The 22,820-nt window shown below is 35.1% G+C and overlaps 1 protein-coding gene across 2 annotated transcripts in view; it reads left to right on the forward strand.

The window, feature by feature from the left end:
- The window catches only part of EPHA3 (EPH receptor A3), a 363,053-nt gene that overhangs the window by 318,228 nt on the left and 22,005 nt on the right, over positions 1–22,820 (forward strand). For both annotated transcript variants that reach the window (XM_044251172.1, XM_044251173.1), the window contains exons 13-15: positions 765–974; positions 20,621–20,770; positions 22,284–22,477. In XM_044251172.1, coding sequence (XP_044107107.1) covers positions 765–974; positions 20,621–20,770; positions 22,284–22,477 — 554 coding nt within the window. The remainder of the gene's footprint in view (positions 1–764; positions 975–20,620; positions 20,771–22,283; positions 22,478–22,820) is intronic.

Genomic DNA, 22,820 nt, shown 5'->3' on the forward strand with positions numbered 1-22,820 from the left:
TTTTCTAAATACAGACCTCTGACTTTGTGTTTAATTGTCTTCCATTTTATAACCTGCAACTCAAGATTGAATAAAAAATGAATATTCAGGGCGCCTGGGTGGCTCAGTGGGTTAAGCCACTGCCTTCGGCTCAGGTCATGATCTCAGGGTCCTGGGATCGAGTCCCGCATCGGGCTCTCTGCTCAGCAGGGAGCCTGCTTCCTCCTCCTTCTCTCTCTACCTGCCTCTCTGCCTACTTGTAATCTCTCTCTGTCAAATAAATAAATAAAATCTTTAAAAAAATGAATATTCAGTAAATATTTCTAATTCTGAATTATTTATTTATGATGATAATTTAAACATGTAACATCCACCTTCTCTGAAGCAATTAATAAAAATCTGAAAAACCGGAAGGAAGAACGGGCATTCAATCAAATAAGTATGTAAAACTAAAATAGCCACAGGATTCATTTCATTTTGCTGTTCTTGAACGTAAAATTTCTGAGGGGTTTGTCGGTCACCAACAGACCAGGAAAGATCTAATTTTGAACCTGAAGTCAGAATATTGGGATCCTCCTTGTAATGAAGTATTCAGTAATGCAGCTACTGTGCTATTTTGGTTTAGCCTTATTACTATTTATTCACATATCTTGTTAGGCTGGAGTGCTTAGAACTAAAATGTATATAGTCAGTCTTTTTAAAGTTCAGTATGTGAGATTTTTAACCAAGGTATATCCCTAAGGAAGAGCAACACATCTTAACTGTGTATTTGAAATACTTCTCAGAAACACGATGCCCAGTTTACTGTCATCCAGCTAGTGGGGATGCTTCGAGGGATCGCATCTGGCATGAAGTACCTCTCAGACATGGGTTATGTTCACCGGGACCTTGCTGCTCGAAACATTTTGATCAACAGTAATTTGGTGTGTAAAGTTTCTGATTTTGGACTTTCACGTGTTCTAGAGGATGATCCCGAAGCGGCTTACACAACAAGAGTGAGTCACTTTTTCTTTTTCTTTTTGTCCTCTTTTATCTTTGTTTTCCGCCTTGTGTTATGTGGACTTGCAAATAAATAGAAGTCATGTCTCTCAAGCTTTGTCAATTATGTCTTCCCGTGAAGGAAATGTATCCTTTAACATTAAACTCTTGTTACTTCTTCTGGGCAAATAGATGGTCACTATTTATAAGGTGGATAATGATGCTAATTCTGAAATGTCATACATCGGTTTAATGTGTCCTGCCAGAAAGGCAGCATGATTCACTCATGTTTGAAGTCTTGGGATTTTTATATTTACGCATTTTTGGATCTGGTTGAGCCACTTTTAGTAAACAGGATAAATTCTCAGTACCTCCATCCAAATAGATATAATTTTAAAGCATTATAAAATTCACGTTTACCTAAGCAACACATGCTCACATCATAAAAATTTCAAAACAAAGCAATAAAAAGGAGAAAAGTCATCCATAATTGTGCCACCCACAGAGAACATTTGTAACTTTGTCAGTCAATTTCTTCCAGATTTTTTCTGCCTCCTTATTATACACACCTATCCATGAATACATAATTAGAATGGGATTATTCATACTATCACTGTATAGCCTGCTTAGCAATATACCTGCCGAATATATTTCACTGTCAGTAAATAATCTTCAAGTTTCCATTTTCAGCAGTTCTATCTGGTTGTACCATTTTATTAAAATCAACTTCTAATTATTGGTCAAATTCTTATTATTTCTAGCTTTTTTAAAAATTTTATCATTTTATTCTGTTATTTTTAAAATTTTTTCCATTATGGTAAGACTACTCTTTAATCCCCACCCCCCACCATCTTATAACCATCATTTTGTTCTCTATAGTTAAGAGTCGGTTTCTTGATTTGTCTCTCTCTTTTTTTCCCCCTTTGCTTGTTTGTTTTGTTTTTTAAATTCTACATATGAGTGAGATTGTATGGTATTTGTCTTTCTCTGACTGATTTATTTCATTAACATTGTGCTCTCTAACTCTATCCCTATTGTTGCAAATGGCAAAATTTCACTCATTTTATGGCTGAATGATATTCCTTTGTGTGTGTGTGTGTGTGATGTACCATTTCTTTCTTATCTATTCATCAATCAAAGGACATTTGGGTTGCTTTCACAATTTGTCTGTTTTAAATAGTGCTATAATAAGCATGGGGTGCTTATATCCCTTTGAATTAGTGTTTTGTATTTCGGGGGTAAATACCTAGTAGTACTATTACTGGATCATAGGGTAGTTCTATTTTTATTTTTTTGAGGAACCTCCACACTGTTTTCCACAGTGAATGTGCCAGTTTGCATTCCCACCACTAGAGGAAGAGGGTTCCTTTTTCTTTGCCTCCTCACCAACATTTGTTTTTTGTGTTGTTTCTTTTAGCCATTCTGACAAGTGTGAGGTGGTATCTCATTGTAGTTTTGATTTGTGTTTCCCTAATGATTAGTGATGTTGAGCCTCTTTTCATGCGTCTGGTGGCCATCTGTATGTCTTCTTTGAAGAAATGTTTGTTCATGTCTTCTGCTCATTTTTAATTGGATTATTTGTTTTTTTATCTTAAATTATGTTATTTCTTTATATATTTTGAACACTAACCCCTTATGGGATATGTCATTTGCAAATATCTTCTCCTATTTGGAGGTTGTCTTTTAGTTTTGTTAATTGTTTTCTTCATTGTGCAGAAACTTTTAATTTTGATGTAGTCCCTACAGTTTATTTTTGCTTTTATTTCTCATCTCTGGAGACATATCTAGAAAGATGCTAATAAGGCTGATGTCAGAGAGGTTACTGCCTGTGTTCCCCTAAAGGATTTTTATGATTCCAGGTCTTACATTTAGGTCTCTAATCCATTTTGAGTTTATTTTTGTGTATGATGAAAGAATATTTTTCAGTTTTACTCTTTTGCATGTGGCTGTCTAGTTTTCCCAACACCATTTGTTGAAGAGACTGCCATTTTCCTATTTATATTCATTTCTCCTATATCAAAGGTTAATTGACTTATTATTGTGAATTTATTTCTGGGTTTTCTGTTCTGTTCTATATATGTATTTTTGATCTGTATGTCTATTTTTAATACCAGTACCATACCATTTTAATTACTATTGCTTTGTCATATAACTTGACGTCTGGAATTGTGATACCTCCAGGTTTTTTCTTTTCTTAGGGATTGTTTTGACTACTGGGGTCTTTTGTGGTTCCATACAAGTTTTAGGATTGTTTGTTCTAGTTCTGTGAAAAATGATGTTAGTGTTTGAGTAGGGATTGCATTAAGTGTGTAGATTGCTTTGGGTAGTATGGATATTTTAACAATATTTGTTCTCTCAATCCATAAGCATGGAATGTCTTTCATTTCTTTACATCATTTTGAATTTCTTTTGTCAGTGCTTTATAGTTTTCAGAGCATAGGTCTTCCACCTCTCTGGTTAAGTTTATTCCTAGATATGTTATTGTTTTTGGTGCAATTGTAAATGCAACTGTTTTCTTAATTTCTCTTTCTGCTGTTTCATTACTGGTATATAGAAGTGCAGCAGATTTATGTACATTGATTTTGTGTCTTTTGACTTTACTGAATTCATTTATCAGTTCCAGTAGGTTTTGGTGGAATCTTTCAGGTTGTCCATATATAGTTCCATGCCATCTGCAAATGGTGAGAATTTACTTCCTTATTTGAATGTGTTTTATTTCTTTATGTTGTCTCATTTCTTCTGATACTATGTTCTATTAAAGTGGTGAGAGTGGACATCCTTGCCCACCAGGTTCTGACATTAGGAGAAAAGCTCTCAGGTTTCTACCATTAAGTATGCAGTTGGCTGTGGGTTTTTCATATTAGGCCTGTGTTATGTTGAGGTATGTTTTCTCTAAACCTACTTTGCAGAGGATTATTATCATGAATGGATGTTGTACTTTGTCAGATGCTTTTCAGTATTTTATACAAATGTGTAAATGATCCATCTTCATTCTTAATTATATAAGTCTGATAATTTCCCTATGATAGAACCCTAAAAGTAGATTTTCTTTGTCAAAGTGGATCTTCTGTGCCCATTTTAAAAGTGTACTTAAGGGGTGCCTGGGTGGCTCAGTGGGTTAAAGCCTCTGCCTTCGTCTCAGGTCATGATCTCAGGGTCCTGGGATTGAGCCCCACATCGGGCTCTCTGATCAATGGGGAGCCTGCATCCCCCTCTCCCTCTCCCTGCCTCTCTGCCTACTTGTGCTCTTTTTCTGTCAAATGGATAGATAAAATCTTTAAAATAAATAAATAAATAAAAGTATACTTAACTATATACTGATAAAAATAGATATTATGATTTTTTGCATTTTTTAGTTTTAGTATCTAATTGATTTAATTTTATTAATATGATTCAAAATGCATTTGATTATTTCTTCATATATTTATTGACAGATTCCTTTGAAAAGACATTTTTTTATAGAATTCTTTTTTCATGGCAATTTTAGAAAATAAAGATATGGTCATCATTAATGATACTACCAAAAGTAACCAACAGTAATTATCAATTATGTATATAGTTATAAAATGGGATATTATATATATTGATATATAAAATGATATCCATTATCAATCCAGTGATTTCTTCTTTTACAAACTAAATGTTGTTTTGTAATTTGACTATTTAACTTAAAATATAAAATGTAAAATTTTCTAAATGATGAATTTTAACATTATCATTAAATAATGTGTCATAACCCACTTTATCCATATACATTACTTATTTGTCCAGTGCACTATTAATTAAGCAAATTTCAGAGTTTTGATATTCTTTTCTTTTTTTTTTTAAAGATTTTATTTATTTATTTGGCAGAGCGAGATCACAAGCAGGCAGAGAGGCAGGCAGAGAGGCAGGCAGAGAGAGAGGGGGAAGCAGGCTCCCCGCTCAGCAGAGAGCCCGATGCGGGACTCGATCCCAAGACCCTGAGATCATGACCTGAGCCGAAGGCAGCGGCTTAAGCCACTGAGCCACCCAGGCGCCCCGGAGTTTTGATATTCTTAACATTACTTTGATGTAATCCTGATAAATGATTAGTGTCTGGCCATGATTATTTCCTCAGGATAAATTTCTGGAGTTAAAATTGTTGAGTTAAAATGCATGCAGAGCGACGCCTGCGTGGCTCAGTCGGTTAAGCCGCTGCCTTCGGCTCAGGTCATGATCCCAGTCCTGGAATCGAGTCCCGCATCGAGCGCTCCTTGCTTGGCAGGGACTCTGCTCTCTCCACCTCTGCTTGCCACTCTGCCTGCTTGTGCGCTTGCACTCTCTCTCGCTCGCTCTCTCTGACAAATAAATAAATAAATAAAATCTTAAAAAAGAAATAAAATAAAATGCATGCAGATATGTGCATGATTTTCATATATGAAATGCCCAGTGGCTTTCCATATAGTTTGTTATAGAGTTTCACTTCTAGTGGCAACATATAAAAGAGACTATTCCCCCATGCACCAACCAAGAGAATGGGCAGTTTTTAAATGTCAACTTCTGCTGTGTTCTTCATGTTTCTAAAAGGTTATTACTGGGGCGCCTGGTGGTTGCTCGGTTGGTTAAGCTTCTGCCTTCAGTTTAGGTCACGATCTCAGGGTCCTGGGATGGAGCCCCCCATCAGGCTCCCTGCTCAGTGGGGAGCCTCCTCCCTCTTCCTCTGCTTCTCCCCCTGCTTGTGCTTGCTCCCTCCCTCCCTCTTCTCTCTCTCTTTTGCTTTGTCAAATAAGTATAATCTTTAAAAAAAAAAGAAAGTTATTATCAATTTAAAAAATTTTTAAAGCTCATTCTTTCCTAAAACATCAATTTCAACAAATCTATTATCAATGACTAAGTGTGTCATGTGACGTCCATCTCACATTCTGAGAAAGAACCCAATTTGCCAGACTGAGTTTCATCCACAAAGCCACAGAGATAGAACCAGAAATTCAGAAGCACAGCGTCCTGGAGATATTCCTAGATGAGTTGATAAAGGAGTTGGAACTCTCCTGATGCCTTTTACATTACACTCTCTTTTGCATTTCCCATTTTCAACTAGACTCTGTAGTGGATTCACTGTCTATACATCTTAGTATTTCTTAAGATGTGTCCTGCACAAAAATGTTGCTGTTCTTGGGAATACAGCTCACTAGGTTGAGAGCAAAACAAATAAAATAAAATTTTATATCTAACAGCTAGTTTAATTAAATTTATAGCAGTGACTATGACTATAAAGCTCTGAAAACTTGAGGAAATTACAAAACCTGAGTATATATGTGGATAGTGCTTTTAGTGTCTCTTCTGTTCCTTCTCTCATCTCCAGAAAAATTAGCCAACATTCTACAGCAAAGCATCATTTTTATGACTATAAATTATCATCCCAGGAGATAACGTATGCAACAGATGATAATATATTTATAGTTTTGAGAAATATTTTTTATTCTGCTCATTGCTACTCTGCATTCTAAAGATATCCTTCATAACCTTCTGCTACTATTGAGCTTTAAACACACTGCACAGAAAGTATCATTCTTGCAGGCCTCGTCCATGGCACAGCAATCACTATATATATAGTATATTATATATGTGTATATGATATACTCCCAGTTTTAATAAAAAGTACTTGATTAAAAGGCCTTTATTTGAAATATTAGATTTCTGGTAATTAAGTCAGGTTCTGTGTCATATCTTATTTTTAAACTAGAGCATTTTTTTTTTCAATATTAGCTTTGATTTCCAGGAAACTCTAAGGCATGACTTTTTTTGTAGAAACTTGAAAGATTCATCCAAATCTGGATCATCTGCTCTCTAGAGAATATATTGGGTTAGCTTTCATAGCTTCATTTGTACTGACTGTTACTTTTAAGGACCAGGGGTACAGAAGACCATTTCTTAACCCTAGTAGGGAAAAAGAAAAAAAAAAATGTTGCTCTGTCAAGATTCCTCATTATCATTCATGAAATAAAATTATGACAGGCTCTCTGCACTTTTTATTCTCAGAAGATTATTAAAAACTACACCAACCAAATGGCTCATTAACTGCCAATAAACAGCTGTTAAGAATTATTCAATGTTCATCTTTGTATTTTCTCAAAACTTCTCAAAATATCTGTGGGGGTCCAAACTTCCTTCTGAGAAGCTGTAATTTGCATCTGCATTTCTCGAATAATTTAGAAATCTTTAATCTCCTGTAATCCCCTTGTTTGGTACACCAATTTTATAATTTACCCTAAACTATTAGGTATGTTTTAAAGTAATAGGACTGCTATTTTGTTTTTTAAACAAACACACTGAAGCAATTAAATGAGTGTTGCCATACTAATTTTTGAGAATTTGTACATATTACAGGAACCCTGCTATTGTACAAAATGTTTTGGGAAATCTCTTTTGAAATTATCTTTAAAATTGGATTGCAAAGGATATCATAATTCAGAATTATTTAAGCATATAGTATTTTGGGAAGCATACTTGCCTGAGATAAAACTCTGGTCTCAATAAATTTAGAGTTAATAAATAAGAAAAGTTAGTACATTGTCATATAATAAAGTCTAGGGGTTTTTTTGTTGTTGTTTTTTTTTAACCCAAACCAGTACTTTTCAGCTTAGACATTCACTTTCTTTATTTGATTAGGCAATCCTATAATTTATGGTTACTTCAGAAAAACAGGTTCACCATTTAAAAGAGTGTGTGCCATAACATTCTTGTTGGATAAACACACTCTGGTGAATCTGCTTTAAGAAGCTAGCCACATTACTTCGGCCACACTTAACACACATCACTTAGAGTCACTGGGGTTCAAAAATTAGCATTCATTGCCTCAGTGCACTAAGCCTGTTGCCCAATTCCTGCTCAGAATGTTCCTGCCTTTAGGTAGAGGGTAATTGCACTAAGGAATTATGAGAAGCATTTGATTCAGTGCCACTGAATGAATATGGGATGTCTGCTGATCTCATTTTAAAAACAGCTTGGCAATCAACAGGCAAGTTAGGAGAGTGGAACAGAATTTATATCAACTAATTCTGTATGTACTTTTTTTTTTCTTTCAAACTGGATGGAACACCCAAGGAGTTGAGGAGACATTGAGTCTTGAAACTCAAAACAATTACCAGACATTTTTCTCTGCTGCTTTAACACTCTCTTAAGTGTATCACAGGTTTTCCTGCCTTCTGTCCCAATAGTATTCCTTGAGATGTGAGTGTCAGCTCAGATCATAATATACACTTTTGTATGTTTTCTCTTTTTTATAAGGGAACTGAGTAGGAAATCAGAATTTCTTTTAGTACTCACCCACAGTTATTTCTTCTCATTTCTCACTACTGAATTATGCAGAAATTCCAAACATGGACACTTTCCATTATACGACGTGATTATGCATCCTGTAAACTTTGTAAAATTCCACTGTACACGTGGGATTTGAGAGTAAGAAAGGTGTGGTGTTCTAGTGTTTTGTGAAAATCGTTCAATCTTGTGGACCCTCTGAAATGTTCTTGGGAGACCCCCAGAAGTGCATGGATGACACTTTGAGAACCACTGTTCTAGGTACTATGTCATGAAAATGCACTTTAAAAATGAAATGAATATTTTAGTTTTTATCAAGTGATATAAAGTCTTGATTTATAGTATTAATATGATATAGCATGTTTTGAAGAAAGGCATGGGATGCATAACAGCAGCTGCATACCAAAGGCTGTAAATCATCTTGAAAGGCTTTGGATTTTACTGGGGATGGAGCAGTTAGCTCTGCAAACTTAAACCATCAGAAACTTTTTGTTGTTGAGAAAAACAAACAAAAAATGAATTGCCTTTCTTTGGTTTCCCATCATATGAATTCAGAGCACAGTTATGGCATGTTGCCTATTTTTTTTTTTTTTTTGCACTGAACTACCAACTCATTTCAGTTTAAGAGAACCATAAAATTATTGGTGAATACTGTTTACCACTAACTTATTTTTAGTCTTTTTCCTTATGAAATTTTATTTTAAGCGGTTAGCATTTCTTGTGTGCATGCATGCATCTATGCAAATGAACATTTTTATATTCATATGTTCAAATAGATGGGATCCAAAATTCCACCATGATGGTGATCAATTTACAGTTTAACAAGATCAAGTTAGGGAAAATATAGGCTTTTATCTAATTTACATGCTCTATTATATAAAGTCAATCCAATTCTCAAGCCCCCAAATTCATTTTAGGGATATAATTACCACGTAAACTGGTTTGGGAAATTTGAGAGAGCCAGGTAATTTATTTTTCGCTATATTCTTCACTTTCAATTTTTTTTCCTTTTTATTTCCTGAAGATTCATACTGAGTGGTTAGAAATTAGATATTTTATTTTATTTTATTTGAGAGAGAAAGAGAGAGTGCGCATGCTCAAGCAAGCGCTCCAGCAGTGGTAGCAACAGGCAGAAGGAGAAGCAGGCTCCCTGCTGAGCAGGAATTTTTTTTTCCCCACCTCCCCACCCCAAATACAAATTTAATGCAGAATTCAATCCCAGCACCCTAGGATCATGACTTGAGCTGAAGGCAGACACTTAACTGCCTGCAGGCACATCCAGGCACCTCTGCAGTTAGATTTTTATATTGGATAAGAAGTTTCTCCCTTTCATTACATTTATAGCCCATTAGTATCTATTTGATTTTTAGGAGATAAAAGCAACTGAAAAGTTATCACAGGCATTGCGTGTTAAGTGAAGGAGAAAGAAATCTTATTTTACATAATAATTTTTTTTATTTTTTTTTCTCTGTAATTCTGCCAACTTGATGCCAGAAATATTCTGCTACAGTTATTTTACCTAACTTCATTTGCAAGATAAGAAAGAAAAAAAAGTGGCTAATGCAAGTAGTTAGAAGCTAAGTAGTTAAATTTTCCTCTTCAGGATAACTCCATTCTAAGGACATAAATAATAGAGAACATGAGCCTTTATTCTGTAGTCAAGGACTAAAAACTATGAATATGAAGAAACAGTGTGATATAAAAAGAAAATTATATTGTTTTGATAAGTAATATATATCATATGTCCTCATATGAATGGAAAAAAAGGTAACACATAAATATCTAATCAGTGGCCTTCATATATTTTCAGTTTTGAACCAAAATAAGCAATGTCAATCATGAATTTATTCCCTACTCTCTTAGGATCAGTATGGATATGCCTCATGTAGCTCCACAAAGTAAACTCATGTATTCAAATATCAGAAAATGCTAGAAGACTTCATAATCTCAGTTATCAATGTTGCATCAATATTTAATGAGAAATCTAGTACTTTCTAGTCACCTGATTCAGAGAGATAGATACCATAAGCATTTTAACATGTGAAAAAAAATCTATCCAGATTTAAGTGAGGAAAAAAAATCACAGCTATAGTTTTAGAGTGGAACATAGTAATACGGAGGTTGTATGTAAAATATTACACTGTCTCTAGCATTTTCTCTAAAAATTTCTCTAAAGTGCATAATTCATTCATTTAATGTTTGAGTGCCTATGATATGCCAGACACTGTTCTAGGGCAGTAAATAAAACAAAGCCCTGGGGCGCTTTGTGGGTTACAGCCTCTGCCTTCGGCTCAGGTCAGGATCCCAGGGTTCTGGGATCAAGCCCCACGTCGGGCTCTCTGCTCCGCAGGGAACCTGCTTTCTCCCCTCTCTCTCTCTGCCTGCCTCTCTGCCTACTTGTGATTACTCTCTGTCAAATAAATAAAATCTTTAAAAAAAAAAAAAAAAAAAAAAAAAAAGGCCCTGACCTTGTGAGTTGACATTCTAGTGTGGGGATTCAGGTAATAAACAAACTAGTAAAGGTATATCAAGGCAGAGAAGTAAGATGAAGAATATGGGGAGTGTATGTGTGGGGGCGTGTTATTTCAGTGAGGAAGATTACATGAGTTTCCCTGATAAAATGACATTAGAGCGGTGAATTAGTGATAGTGGAGGAGAAAATAATATAAATATTAATGTTAATTAACCAGATTTATTTTGCTTTAACAATCTTTTCAATTTAATAAATCAATTTTAATCATTGTTCTAATTCCAACAGGCTCACTTTGCAAGAAGACAAATTAAGTAGTCAGATTAATGGTTTAACTCAGACTAAACATCAGGCTCATAGTGACTGGTCTAGTCTGTAATGTTGGTGGGCCTGGAAGCTTAGTAAAAATCACTTTCTGGTATTATTTCCAGTTTGCTGTGAATATCCCACATTTTCAAATATGTGATGACACATTACCTGAAGATTTTCCTAGTGCCCCAAAGTCATTGACCAGCCCAGTTCCTTTGGCACTGGGAAGTATCACAGTCTTGAAGTCCTAAGTCAGTCTTACCACTGGATGTCTGGGATGGCTAATAATTTGACTCATTTCTGTCTTGTCACCCCTTTTCTACCATAATTCTATATGTCATGGTTTAGATACACTTCCGTGGCTTTTTTCCTTTTTCATTTGCTGACCACTGCTCTGGAATTGACCCCTAGTTCAAGCTGTTATTTATTAAACCTGAGCCTATAAGGGAACCATTGCCATCATGTCCAGTCAGAATTGTCTTTTTTGGATATTTATGAGATTCTCAACCTATTATTTCATCTTTCCTTATTTCTCAATCATCAATATTAAACAAATCAAGCTTATTCAAGTTTCGTACTTTTTTGGTTACTAACTAGAATGAACCGAATATTTCTGTTTCTGTTATTTTTATTGCAATTATATACTGAATAGGTCTTTCTGATTTATTTGCTTATAACATTGTTTCTTTGGAAAACTGTGTTCAGAGTGCTAAAAATATACACTTTCAAATGAATTTCTTTAACCTTTAAAATAATTACGGTTGAGTATCTATAAAACACAAAAGTTTAATATTTAAAACCTCACTGAACTCTGAAATATCTTCAACCTTATCTGTATATGTTTGTATTGTTTTTGTTGAAAATAGACATTATACATCAGATGACCTAATTTGAAACTAACAGAAAGTAACAGAAAAGTTGTTTATTTGTACTGCATTACCTGGATAGCAATAGAATAACTTAGAATGCAAGTTGAAGATTTTCTTGTATTTTAAGAAATTCTTAAGCATTTCACATAATGTTGAAACATTTCAAAAGTTCAAGGGATAGGATTTTGCTACCTAAAAAATCATCTGTCTCTGATCTCTTGTGGCAATCAACATCTGCTGGAGCAATTCTCTCAATGGCTTTTAGATTTGAACTACTGGGGATTAGAACAGATGCTTCCCCTGGGAGTCTTCCTGGCTTGCCCTTCACCTTGTTTTCTACTGTTGTCTACAGTGAATGAAGTTCAGTTCCTGACAATAGATAGATGCTAAATCCTTGAGTCAAATGATTTATCTCTGTGGTTCCACTTTTAACCTGAGAAGCCAATATTTGCCTCCAGGTTAAACACTCAATTACTTAGGGTTTACTAAGATAAACTCTCCGAAGTCCTTTGTCACTCTAAGTATGACCTGACAGAGCTCATGGGCAGGCAGTGTGAACTGTGGATCAGCTAAGCATTTATGAAATCAGCAGGGAGAGATTTGTATATATAATTAGAGAAAAATTGGAGCAGATATGAGATATTATGCCTTAATGTCCAGAGAGTTTAGCAATTATACTCCTTTTCTTTAGAAATCAAGACTTGAAACCCCCTAACCCATAATGAAAGAGCTGGCTTTAGCTGAGTGCCTGAAAAATTCAGGCTTTTAGCCAAATGCCTCATTTGAACTGTCTAAATTCATTAAGCTTAGAGAACTGAATTGCAGGATCTTTTGAGAATAGGTTTACTCCAACTGCTATTTCTAGACAAAGTGAACAAGGTTTGGGACTATTTCAACTATAATCCTGGATTTGAGTGTAGCAGTTATGTAATGCCTCTGCCCAGAGACTCCCAAGTATCTTTACTTGCACCATTTTATTCTTCTCTTTTAAATTTTCTTTAAGAATTCTATAGGAGTAAATCCAGATATGACATCCAATAGATAAGTAAATCCAAACTTAGGACCATCTTTAAGAGTCCAAAATAATGAATGTCTAAAACATCAGCATCCTTGATATGCTTGTACGTTTTAGACAGGAATTTGAAAGTTCAAGGAGCTAAGGTTCATAGGTCAGTCCAGCTGTAGAGATACTCCCCATAATCTTCAGTTGGTGAATGACAAGATAGCTGCACAGAGAATTTAAGAAGCTTGGCTAAATTAAATTAAACAGTATGCTAAAATTTGACCAGAAACCAAGACACTTAATTTCTCCTAAACAGATGGAACGAATAACTATAAATTCTCCTGCACCCCAATTACTGAGCTATACCTAGATGAGATATCAGCACTTAAAGGAACTGATCCTAGGTTTGCAGTTTTCAATATGGGAAACAAGCATTAACTTCAGTCTGTTAAAGAGGTTTCTCTGTAATGGAGGTTTTATTTTTTTTTAAATTTGTTTAAATTTTAATTTTTTTGTAATTGAGGTTTTAGATATACTCCATTTGCTATGATTCTGAGGTTGCTCCAGGCAATTGGAGAATTTTCTCAAATGCATAACTATCTGGGGAGCTTACATATGGATATAGAGACCACCTTAAGTAAATGCGTTCATTTTACAATGTATTTGTATATTGTAAAAAATACATCTTCATAAATCATCTTTATAGTAACTAGTTGTACTTTAGAGTACTCTAAGTGCCTAGTAGCATTTTACCAGCCAAACTTTAAACTGTCAACTGATTTTAAAATTTTAGCTCATTAATAGCAGTTGTACTTGAATAGTTTTACTGTGGCAGAAAAGAAGTATGCCAAATGATTACTCCAAATCTTTGGGTAACCCAATGAAGGATGTGTTTGGCAGTTATTTGAAAAGCATCTAAAGTTTCAAAATGTCTTGCACATATATAACTGAGAAAGCAATTTCTGGACCTGAAAAATATAAAAGAAATCAAACAATATAGCTTGAATTTATCGGGGTGGGGAGTAGAGGGAAAAAGGAATTTTTGTGATCAACAAGAAGCAGAAGGATGAATAAATTCTACAATGGATGACTTGTAGGAAATGTAGTGAGTCAGACTCTTATAGATCCATTTTATTTTATTTTGATAGTCTCAGATATATAGATATTCAACCTGAAGGCAGACAGCCTGATTGTGAAGTAAGGCATTATTAAAATGTATGGGTTCTTCTTTCACCCATATTTCAGAACCAAATTGGGCCCTCAGGGACTTGTATCCAGTGTCTCACTATGTCAATGACATTAATGTTTTTGTAGCCATTGATAGTGTTTGATCTGGGAGTAAAAAACTTGTTTCTTACTAAACTCTTTGGTCATAGATACCTCCATTTGATAAAGAAATTGGTGCTTAACTAAAGTTTTATTAGCAATAGGAAGTTATCCCCTTTTCAAAAAAGAAAAAGAATGGGAGGTAAGAAGAAAGGAGAAGGTAAGAAGAGAGGAGAAAATAAAATAAAATAATAAAATAAATAAAAATAAAATAATAAAAAAGCATGAAAACATAAAAAAGTTAAAAATAGAAGGAAACATCTCAAAAGGATACTGTTATATTTACTAAAAGGAGGTATCAAAATCAGCTCTGAAGAACTTGGCCTTTACTTGACTAGAACAGATAAAAGTATCCATAGAAAGGGTGTGAATAATAAGGAAAAAAAGAAAGAGAAAAAGTTAATTCCACTTATTCTACATAAAATCCTGGATATATCCTGGACCTCGTCTGAATTATTTTCCCTTGCTAAGTAAAGCTTGTCATATACCATCTAAAGCAGTAGTTTTCAAATAGGGATAATTTTGCTCCTAGGGGGTATTTGGCATTGTCTGGAGAGAATTTTTGGCTGTCACAAATGGAGGGATGCTAATGTTATCTAGTGGGTAAAGGCCAGGGGTGCTACTAAACATCTTACAATGCACAGGGTAGCCCCCACAACAAATCATTAATCTGGCTTAAAATGTCGTGTTGCTACTGTACAGAGAGCTTGTTCTAAAATTACCCAACATGTGTAAATAATGTGTAAAAAATGGGACTGAAGATCAAATGTCCCTCTCAGGTACTTTATAATTCCTCCTGTACATACTGGACCATAAGTTGCCTGAGGAAATGTAGACTACATTGCCATTTGTGAGGGGGAAAAAAAAAATATATATATATATACAACATTTTAGCCATCTGCCACCAAGCCTAATATGTTGAACTTGGGGATATTTCACAAACAGAATGCAATGAATAGTATGCTTTTTTTTTTTTAAGGCTTTATTTAATCATTTGAGAAAGAGAGAGAGTGAAAGAGAGCAGACACTTTACCGACTGAGCCACTCTGGCGCCCCTGAATACTATGACTCTTGTTCCTGTTAATATTTTATTCGAATATGTTCTTCATCAAGCACTTAAAATTTTAATTCCTTCCCCTGGTGCTCTAAATTTTAAACATGGCTTCTTTGTTTTTGATGTTTTGATTTTGTTTTATTAAGATGTCTTTGGAGTCAACTGTAGTAGACATACTTACCTCGCAGGTAAATACATCATGTATTTTCAGCACTTGAGTCTTAGCCATGCATAATTTAATTTTTATGTATAAAAATTGTACATACTTCATCCTACAAAGGAATGGATTAATATTCATATTCAGAGACAACAATATTTATTAAGTTGTTGCTGATATTTTTATGTTGGTAAAGTACCTGCAATATTAAAATTGAAATAGTTGACGTAGGATGTATTTTGTTTGTTGAGTCAAATGAAAATCTTTATAGAATTCTGCAAACTCTAAAATATTTAATCTATGCACAACCCTGTGGGATATTTTCATAATTTTATAGATGCTATAAAAACTTGATGTTTAATAATTCTTATATTTATTACTATTATGGAAATAACAACATTGTTAAATAGCATGAGGAGAAAGAAGGCATAAGAAAATAGTATGATTTTTTAAAGTTATTATTGTGTTATATATTAGCTCATTCTTAGTATTTGTATATTCTGAAAAACTAGGTTCAATGTATTATTTTCTAAGTGAGCTGTATTTTTAAATATGCCCCAAATTATCAAATAGCTTTAGTAAAATCTACCACTCTGAGGCCATAATGTAAGGGATTATATTCTCTCTCCACAAATCTACATACACCTCTGGGAAACAAGCTGTTGTAAACAGGAGAACTTGAAAGTCAGACTCCTGTTTTAAATTCTAGGAACGCAGAAATGGAGTAAGCAAGGCAGTTACTCTTCTGAACATCCCAGTCTACTCATAAGATTAAAAAATAGAAGGATCACAGAACCTGGAGTGACCAACTTGGCCTAGAATGTTCCTAAATTTTCCACCATAAGTTCACACTTGACCAAAATGTTCAACTAAGTTTACTAGTTGCAGAAAGCAGACAGGAAAAGAGCCTCCCAAGAAAAAAGAATAGCATGTATTTCCTCAGCTTTCCAACCTATTTAGATTTTCATAGGCTAAGAATTTCAAATTATTACAAACTGTGACAAAGAATTTACTCATGGCAACAGATTGGACAAGAGCTACTACTTGAACTCCTATGTTTCATTTAAAGCCAGAGTGACTCCATGTTGTTTGCCAATCATGGAAAAAGAAAAATATGTATAAAATTCCTCTTAGTCTGATTTATTTTTAGCAGCAATAGCAACAATTGCTAAATTTGAATAATATATTGTAGTTAACAATAAGCTTTCCCTCCTATGTTCATTTAATAAATCCTTTGTATCAATATACAAAATGTGTTAACCACTTGAAGGAATTAGAGGAGAAGAAAGGGCAAGATATTTATGAGCAGTCTGTTAATGATCAGACACTTTTATTAGTTGATTTATGTATATTATAAAACCATTGCCAAAACCAAAAATATTCCATAATCCCCAGCCATCTTTGTTTACCTCTATTTCTATAGTTTGGTAGACTATAATGATAACAAAACATTAGCAAGACAGCACAACTCAAAATTTAAATGTTTTCTTTAAAATAATTTACCAATTAATTTTCCAAATGCATTTTCTTTTTGTGAGGATTTCAAACAACATTTAAATAAAATGTATCCAGTGAAAGTAAATAGATAGCACTTGATTGGAAAATCATTCTGGAAATAATTTGCTTAAATCTGTAACCACGAGCTAGCTTAGAGAGCACATTACACCAGTCCCAGGCAAGTTCAGGGATGGTGCAGGGCAGAGCCATCATTGAAAAGATGGGCTCCCAGGAGACATCCCTCCCATAGCATTTATGCCTGTGTCCAGAACCGCACAGGGAAGGATTCTCCTTCTAAATTGAAATACAGGCGTGGCCCTGTTTTTCCTTAAAAGGATCACTTTTCTGTACTTTACTATTTTCAGCAATTTTATTAAAATATTCTCATTGCTCTCCTCTGTGGAAAAGAGCGATGAAGCACATAAGATGAAACAACTTCAGTGTGTTCCGTTTTCATCCTGGTTGAGGTCAAACACAACAAATAGTGTCCTGTTCCTGACAGTCATCAACCTAATGTTTTTGTCTATGTTCATATATTACTGTAAATTAAGGACGTTCATAAGATTACCTGTATCTGTGCCTTATATTTCTAAATAGATACAAAGTTTTCATCAAGGAAAGGACTTCCTTTTAAGCGCATTTTTTATGCTCTCAGTAATTTGGCTCTGGGCAAAGGAAAGCAAATGGCAAAGTGTCTATAGCAGAGATAAGATATATAACTGGTACTGCAGAATATTATCTTTCCTTTGCTCTGTGAGTATAGCTTTGTTTGACTTCTGTTAATTCTCAGAACTTTTTAAGGAAGAGAAAACATGCCAGATGATGTCATTTGGCATCCTGAATAGATTTTGTCACATGTCACATGTATAATTTTGTTTTTTTCTAAATTAATGATATTTGCTATCTTGAATCCTTAGACCCAGAACTTGATCTAGGCAGGTGCAAATAAGTTAATTTGGGTATTATTAGGTATTTTTAGGATTGAATGTATTGTCAGAGAAAATGGGAATATTAGACCCTCAAATTTATTTATTTATTACGTACTTACTTATTATTTTTATTTATATATATAAATAATATATATTTATATATATTAATATATAAATATATAAAATTATTATTTTATATTTACTTATTACATACTTACTTATTATTATTACTTATTACGTACTTACTTACTTTTCAGAAAAGAGCCAGGGTGAGCAGGAGGGGGAGGGGTAGAGGGAGAGAGAGAATCTTAAATAGCCTCCACACTCAGTGTGAGCCTGATGTGGGGCTTGATCTCAGGATTCTGAGATTACCTGAGCCTAAATGAAAAGCTGGAAGCTTAACTGACTGAGCCACCCAGGCACTCTTTTACCCTCCAAATCTGAGTATGAAAAGGACCCTTTAAAATGTTGAAAGTAAGGCAAACTGTGAAGAAGAGAGTGAATGAGTGAGTGAGAGAGAAAGGTAAGGGAAACTTCTAAGACCTTCTCTACTGGACCATAAAAGTTTTCTGTTCTTTTTTTCTGATTCTAAGCCATCCCACTCCTGTGGGGCACACTGTGCACTGTAGTGTCTTCCCAGGATCTATCAAGGCTATTAGTCTCACTCCCGTGTCCCCAACCTGGTTTATTTTACTTCACCAACATAGAGCATCAAGTAGCCTTCGGCTGTTAGCTCCTCAAGAAGGTTATGCTCAGTCACCCTTTCTGTGCTCGCTTCACTGCTGTTTCATGCATTCTTCAAAGCCCGCCTCCTTCAAAGACCTATGGCAGTATTCTCCTTGAGCAGTTCACTTGTATGAAAGCATCACAGAAAAGCACCAAGTTTATGGAGAAAGTTCCAATCGCAGATCAATCCTGTCCTCTGCAGGATTAAGCTGGCTCAGTTTACTTGAGGATTATGGTTAAGCCTCAACCTGATCTTTTTCCATCATATTCCTCCACATACTCTGAAGCATAATCGCACTGGAAACTTCTTTGAGAACATACATTTTCCTTCTCTGTTTGATACTTTGTTTGATATATGGTATTTCCCTCTAAGTATGAGAGTGTAAGCTGATGTTTCTTGAGTCTTTACTGTGTGCCAGGAACTATGCTAAAGGTTTTATTGAAATTTGTCACTTAGCCCCACAGTTATACTATGAACCAGAACTTTCACTTTTCCAAATAACATGAAGAAGCTCAGGTGTAATGCGGTGTAATAACTTTATTTCCTAAGATCCATTTCTCCATAGCGATATTTCACATCCCCATGCCCCCAGCACTACTTCAAAACCAGTGAAGTGCTAGGCAGCCAAACAAACCTTTTTATGAATAGGCCTTATGATTTGGATGATGTGAATTCTTTTCAGTATTGAGCCTCTTTTTCTTATATCAAAAATCTGCTCATAGGGACGCCTGGGTGGCTCAGTCGGTTAAGCGTTTGCCTTCAGCTCAGGTCAAGATCTCAGGGGCCTTGGTTCAAGGCCCACTTCGGGCTCCTTGCTCAGCAGGAAATCCTTCTCCCTCTCTTGCTCCTCCTGCTTGTGTTCCCTTTCTCCCTGCATCTCTTTCTGTCAAATAAACAAAGTCTTTAAAATAGATCTGTACATCTTTTCAGGCTCAATACATATGTGACCTTCTCAGTCTCTCTAGTGAGCCTCTCAGCCCCGTGCTCTGCATCATAGCCATCTCTGCTGCATAGACCCTGGAAGGTCTATGACCAGTGTGACCAGTAAGCATTATCTGGAGCTTTTGAGAAGAGCAGACCATGGCTACACTCTGCAACTACTGAATCAGTGCTTCCATTTTAATGGGAGCAAGCTCCCGCTGATTCATATAGATAATAAAGTTTGAGAAACAAAGTACTAGATACTTTTTCTGCATTTCATTATTCAAAACAACTAATGATCATTCCTAGTTGCCTGAGATTTTCCAAACAGAAGGGCTAGTGTGTTATTTATATTTGTCTCACCCACGGTGACTTGCCTAATACTTCCCATATGGCTGCTACTCGACACATTTTTATTAAATATATTTATTAAACTGAGAGCAAATTCCATGGGAGTTATATCTTTATATCTCCCATAACTCAGTGAAGCAAGATTCTCCTCTAGACTATAAGTTCTGGGAATGTAGTTATTATATCTAGTTAGTTCATGTGGTGCCTACCTAGTGCATGGAAGGTACTTCAGTGATTAATGATGAAGTGAAGCACTGGGTAAACTTATCGAAATGATTATGAATCGAAGAGAGTGTTTTAGAAGTATAATTTAACTTAAAATTTATTTAGTTAACAAATACCAATGAGAACTTATATATCAAGGAGTGGTATAAGTTCTTCTTTTGGTATAGTTCTTTACAAATATTAACTTGCATTCTGAACTAAGATTGCTTGGTCAAACATAAAGCTATGTTAAATCAATAAAGGTTGACTCAGGATACCACATTCAATTCTAATATACCATGTAGCATGCCTACTTTAGGTCATTTTTTTCAGATGAGTAATTAATGTGCCATAGTTGATATAAGCCAGCGGCATTTAAATAATTTTATATGTTTTCCTTTCAACAGATTAATTGTAAGTAAACACTTCAGTACATGGCATGCCACTCGCTTTTGCTTGGCATTAAAATAGAACATCCAGATAGTTCAGCAAAATCCCATATTCCATTTCAGACGTACTCTGGCAAATTCAGTCTTGATCACATGTGTGCATAATTTTATATTTAAAGGGAGGGAAGATCCCAATCCGATGGACATCACCAGAAGCTATAGCTTACCGCAAGTTCACGTCAGCCAGCGACGTATGGAGTTACGGGATTGTTCTCTGGGAGGTGATGTCCTATGGAGAGAGACCATACTGGGAGATGTCCAATCAGGATGTAAGTATTTGTAGTCAATGAGTTATGGGTTCAGATTAAGAGATCAAGCTGTGCAAGGAAGTGGAGCATAATGAAACCAGGTGGCTCCCAGTTTGTGACATTGAAATAGAATACTTAGAAGAAATGAAATAGTTTCCAAATCTTGCAAGGATGTTAATTGAGTTGTTCTTACAGATTTACACGTTTCCCTGAAGCAGGGGCTTAGAAATGAGACAAAATAAGGACATTTGTAATAAGAATGTAATGAAACAAGTGACTGAAAAGATAGTAGATATCGGGGACTGTTTGAAGTATTTTTGCTATAAAATTGTTTCTATGTAACATTAAAAAGCCACATGTATGACGTTCTCTGTAGATCTAACTAATGCATCTATGCCAGCATTTTGTTTACTTAAACATAGCGTTTCCCAGTGTCAGACAAAGCAACCAATGTCTGTGTGTTGTTTTTCTTAATGTATTAAACTTGCATGTGAATTTAGTCATACGGATTGAAGTATATGGTTGGAAAAATAATGTTAAACTTTCTATTCTAACTGTGATATGATTTTTGAAAAGGATTTTTGGTTTTAGAATTCATGTCTTGCAAATGCTTAGTAAAAGAATGCTGTTGACATGGGATCAGCACTCAGAGGCTTTTCTTCTTCCTTAGCCAAAGACTGTGAGCATGATTTCAAAGATACATGAGATGGATAGCTCAGATGATTTTAGTCATTTGCTGCCCACTACATATAAAACTGTTTTTACCATATTTGCATATAAAGCCTTTCTGTACTCTCCAATCCAGCTATGTTTATAATAGTGCTGGGAAAATCAGACTCACTTTTCCACATCTCTATTGTCCAAATTTTCTCTGTATTCGAGGATCTCAGACTGTAGGCTCTGGACCAGCAGCTTTAGCGGGGCTTGGGAATTTTCAGTAATGCAAATTCTCGGGCCTTCCTCTAGACTTATGGAATCAGAGGAGAACAATCTATATATTAAGTCCTCCAGATTATTCTGGTACATAGTAAGTTTGAAAATCACTGTTTTATGTGATTTAAAAGTACAAATGAACTAATAATCACTTCATTATTCGGCACATAGGATCCTACCTAAAAAACTTACTGATTTGGGAGGTACCATTTGAATGAAATATAAACAAAATCTGTACACTTTTTCTGCATCCATTCACATACAAATGATATTCCATATAAATCTGTATTACCACATAATAATTTCTTTATAACTCATTGAATTTCCTATATTACAAAAAGTTTCTTCTGATTTTCATCTGAAAAGGAACTTGACAAATGCTTCTTTCCTGAATTCACATTCTCTCTCTCAAGCTCTCCTTTTATATAACATCTCTAGGCAAGAATAATCTCTTATTTATTTGATAAGCTGTCATCCTATTAAGTAAATGAAAATGAGAACTTTTCCACTTAACTTTAAAATATTCACATTGGTGTACCCTTCCCACGGAGAATAAAAGGAGTCTCAGTTCTGAAGTCCCTGGAAACTGCTTCTCACACAGGTGATTAAAGCTGTGGATGAAGGCTATCGGCTGCCGCCCCCCATGGACTGCCCAGCTGCATTGTATCAGCTGATGCTGGACTGCTGGCAGAAAGACAGAAACAACAGACCCAAGTTTGAGCAGATTGTCAGCATTCTGGACAAGCTTATCCGGAACCCAGGCAGCCTGAAGATCATCACCAGCGCGGCAGCAAGGTGACACTCAGATTTTGCTCTCACTCACACATCAGTGTATTTTCTGTATCTCCACTGTGTTAATTTTCTTCTCCCACTTCCCTAACTGCATTCTTTGAAGCTTGTTTTCCTGAGGACTGGAGAAAAGTGTCTTTCTTTTCTTCCTTTAAAAAAAAAAAGAAAAAAAAAACTTCCAAGAGAAATTCTTATGTTGTTTAATCGTAATGATGAAATTCAGAGATATTTTTAATTTCCAGCTTGACTTGAGTGAGTCTACATTTGGGCTTGGGTTTAAATCTTCGGGAGATAGGAACCCTGGACACGTAGCTTCTTTTCACTCTCTACTACGTAAACAAAAATTTTA

This window comes from Neovison vison, chromosome 6 (genome assembly GCF_020171115.1).
Source record: "Neovison vison isolate M4711 chromosome 6, ASM_NN_V1, whole genome shotgun sequence".
Lineage (NCBI taxonomy): Eukaryota > Metazoa > Chordata > Mammalia > Carnivora > Mustelidae > Neogale > Neogale vison.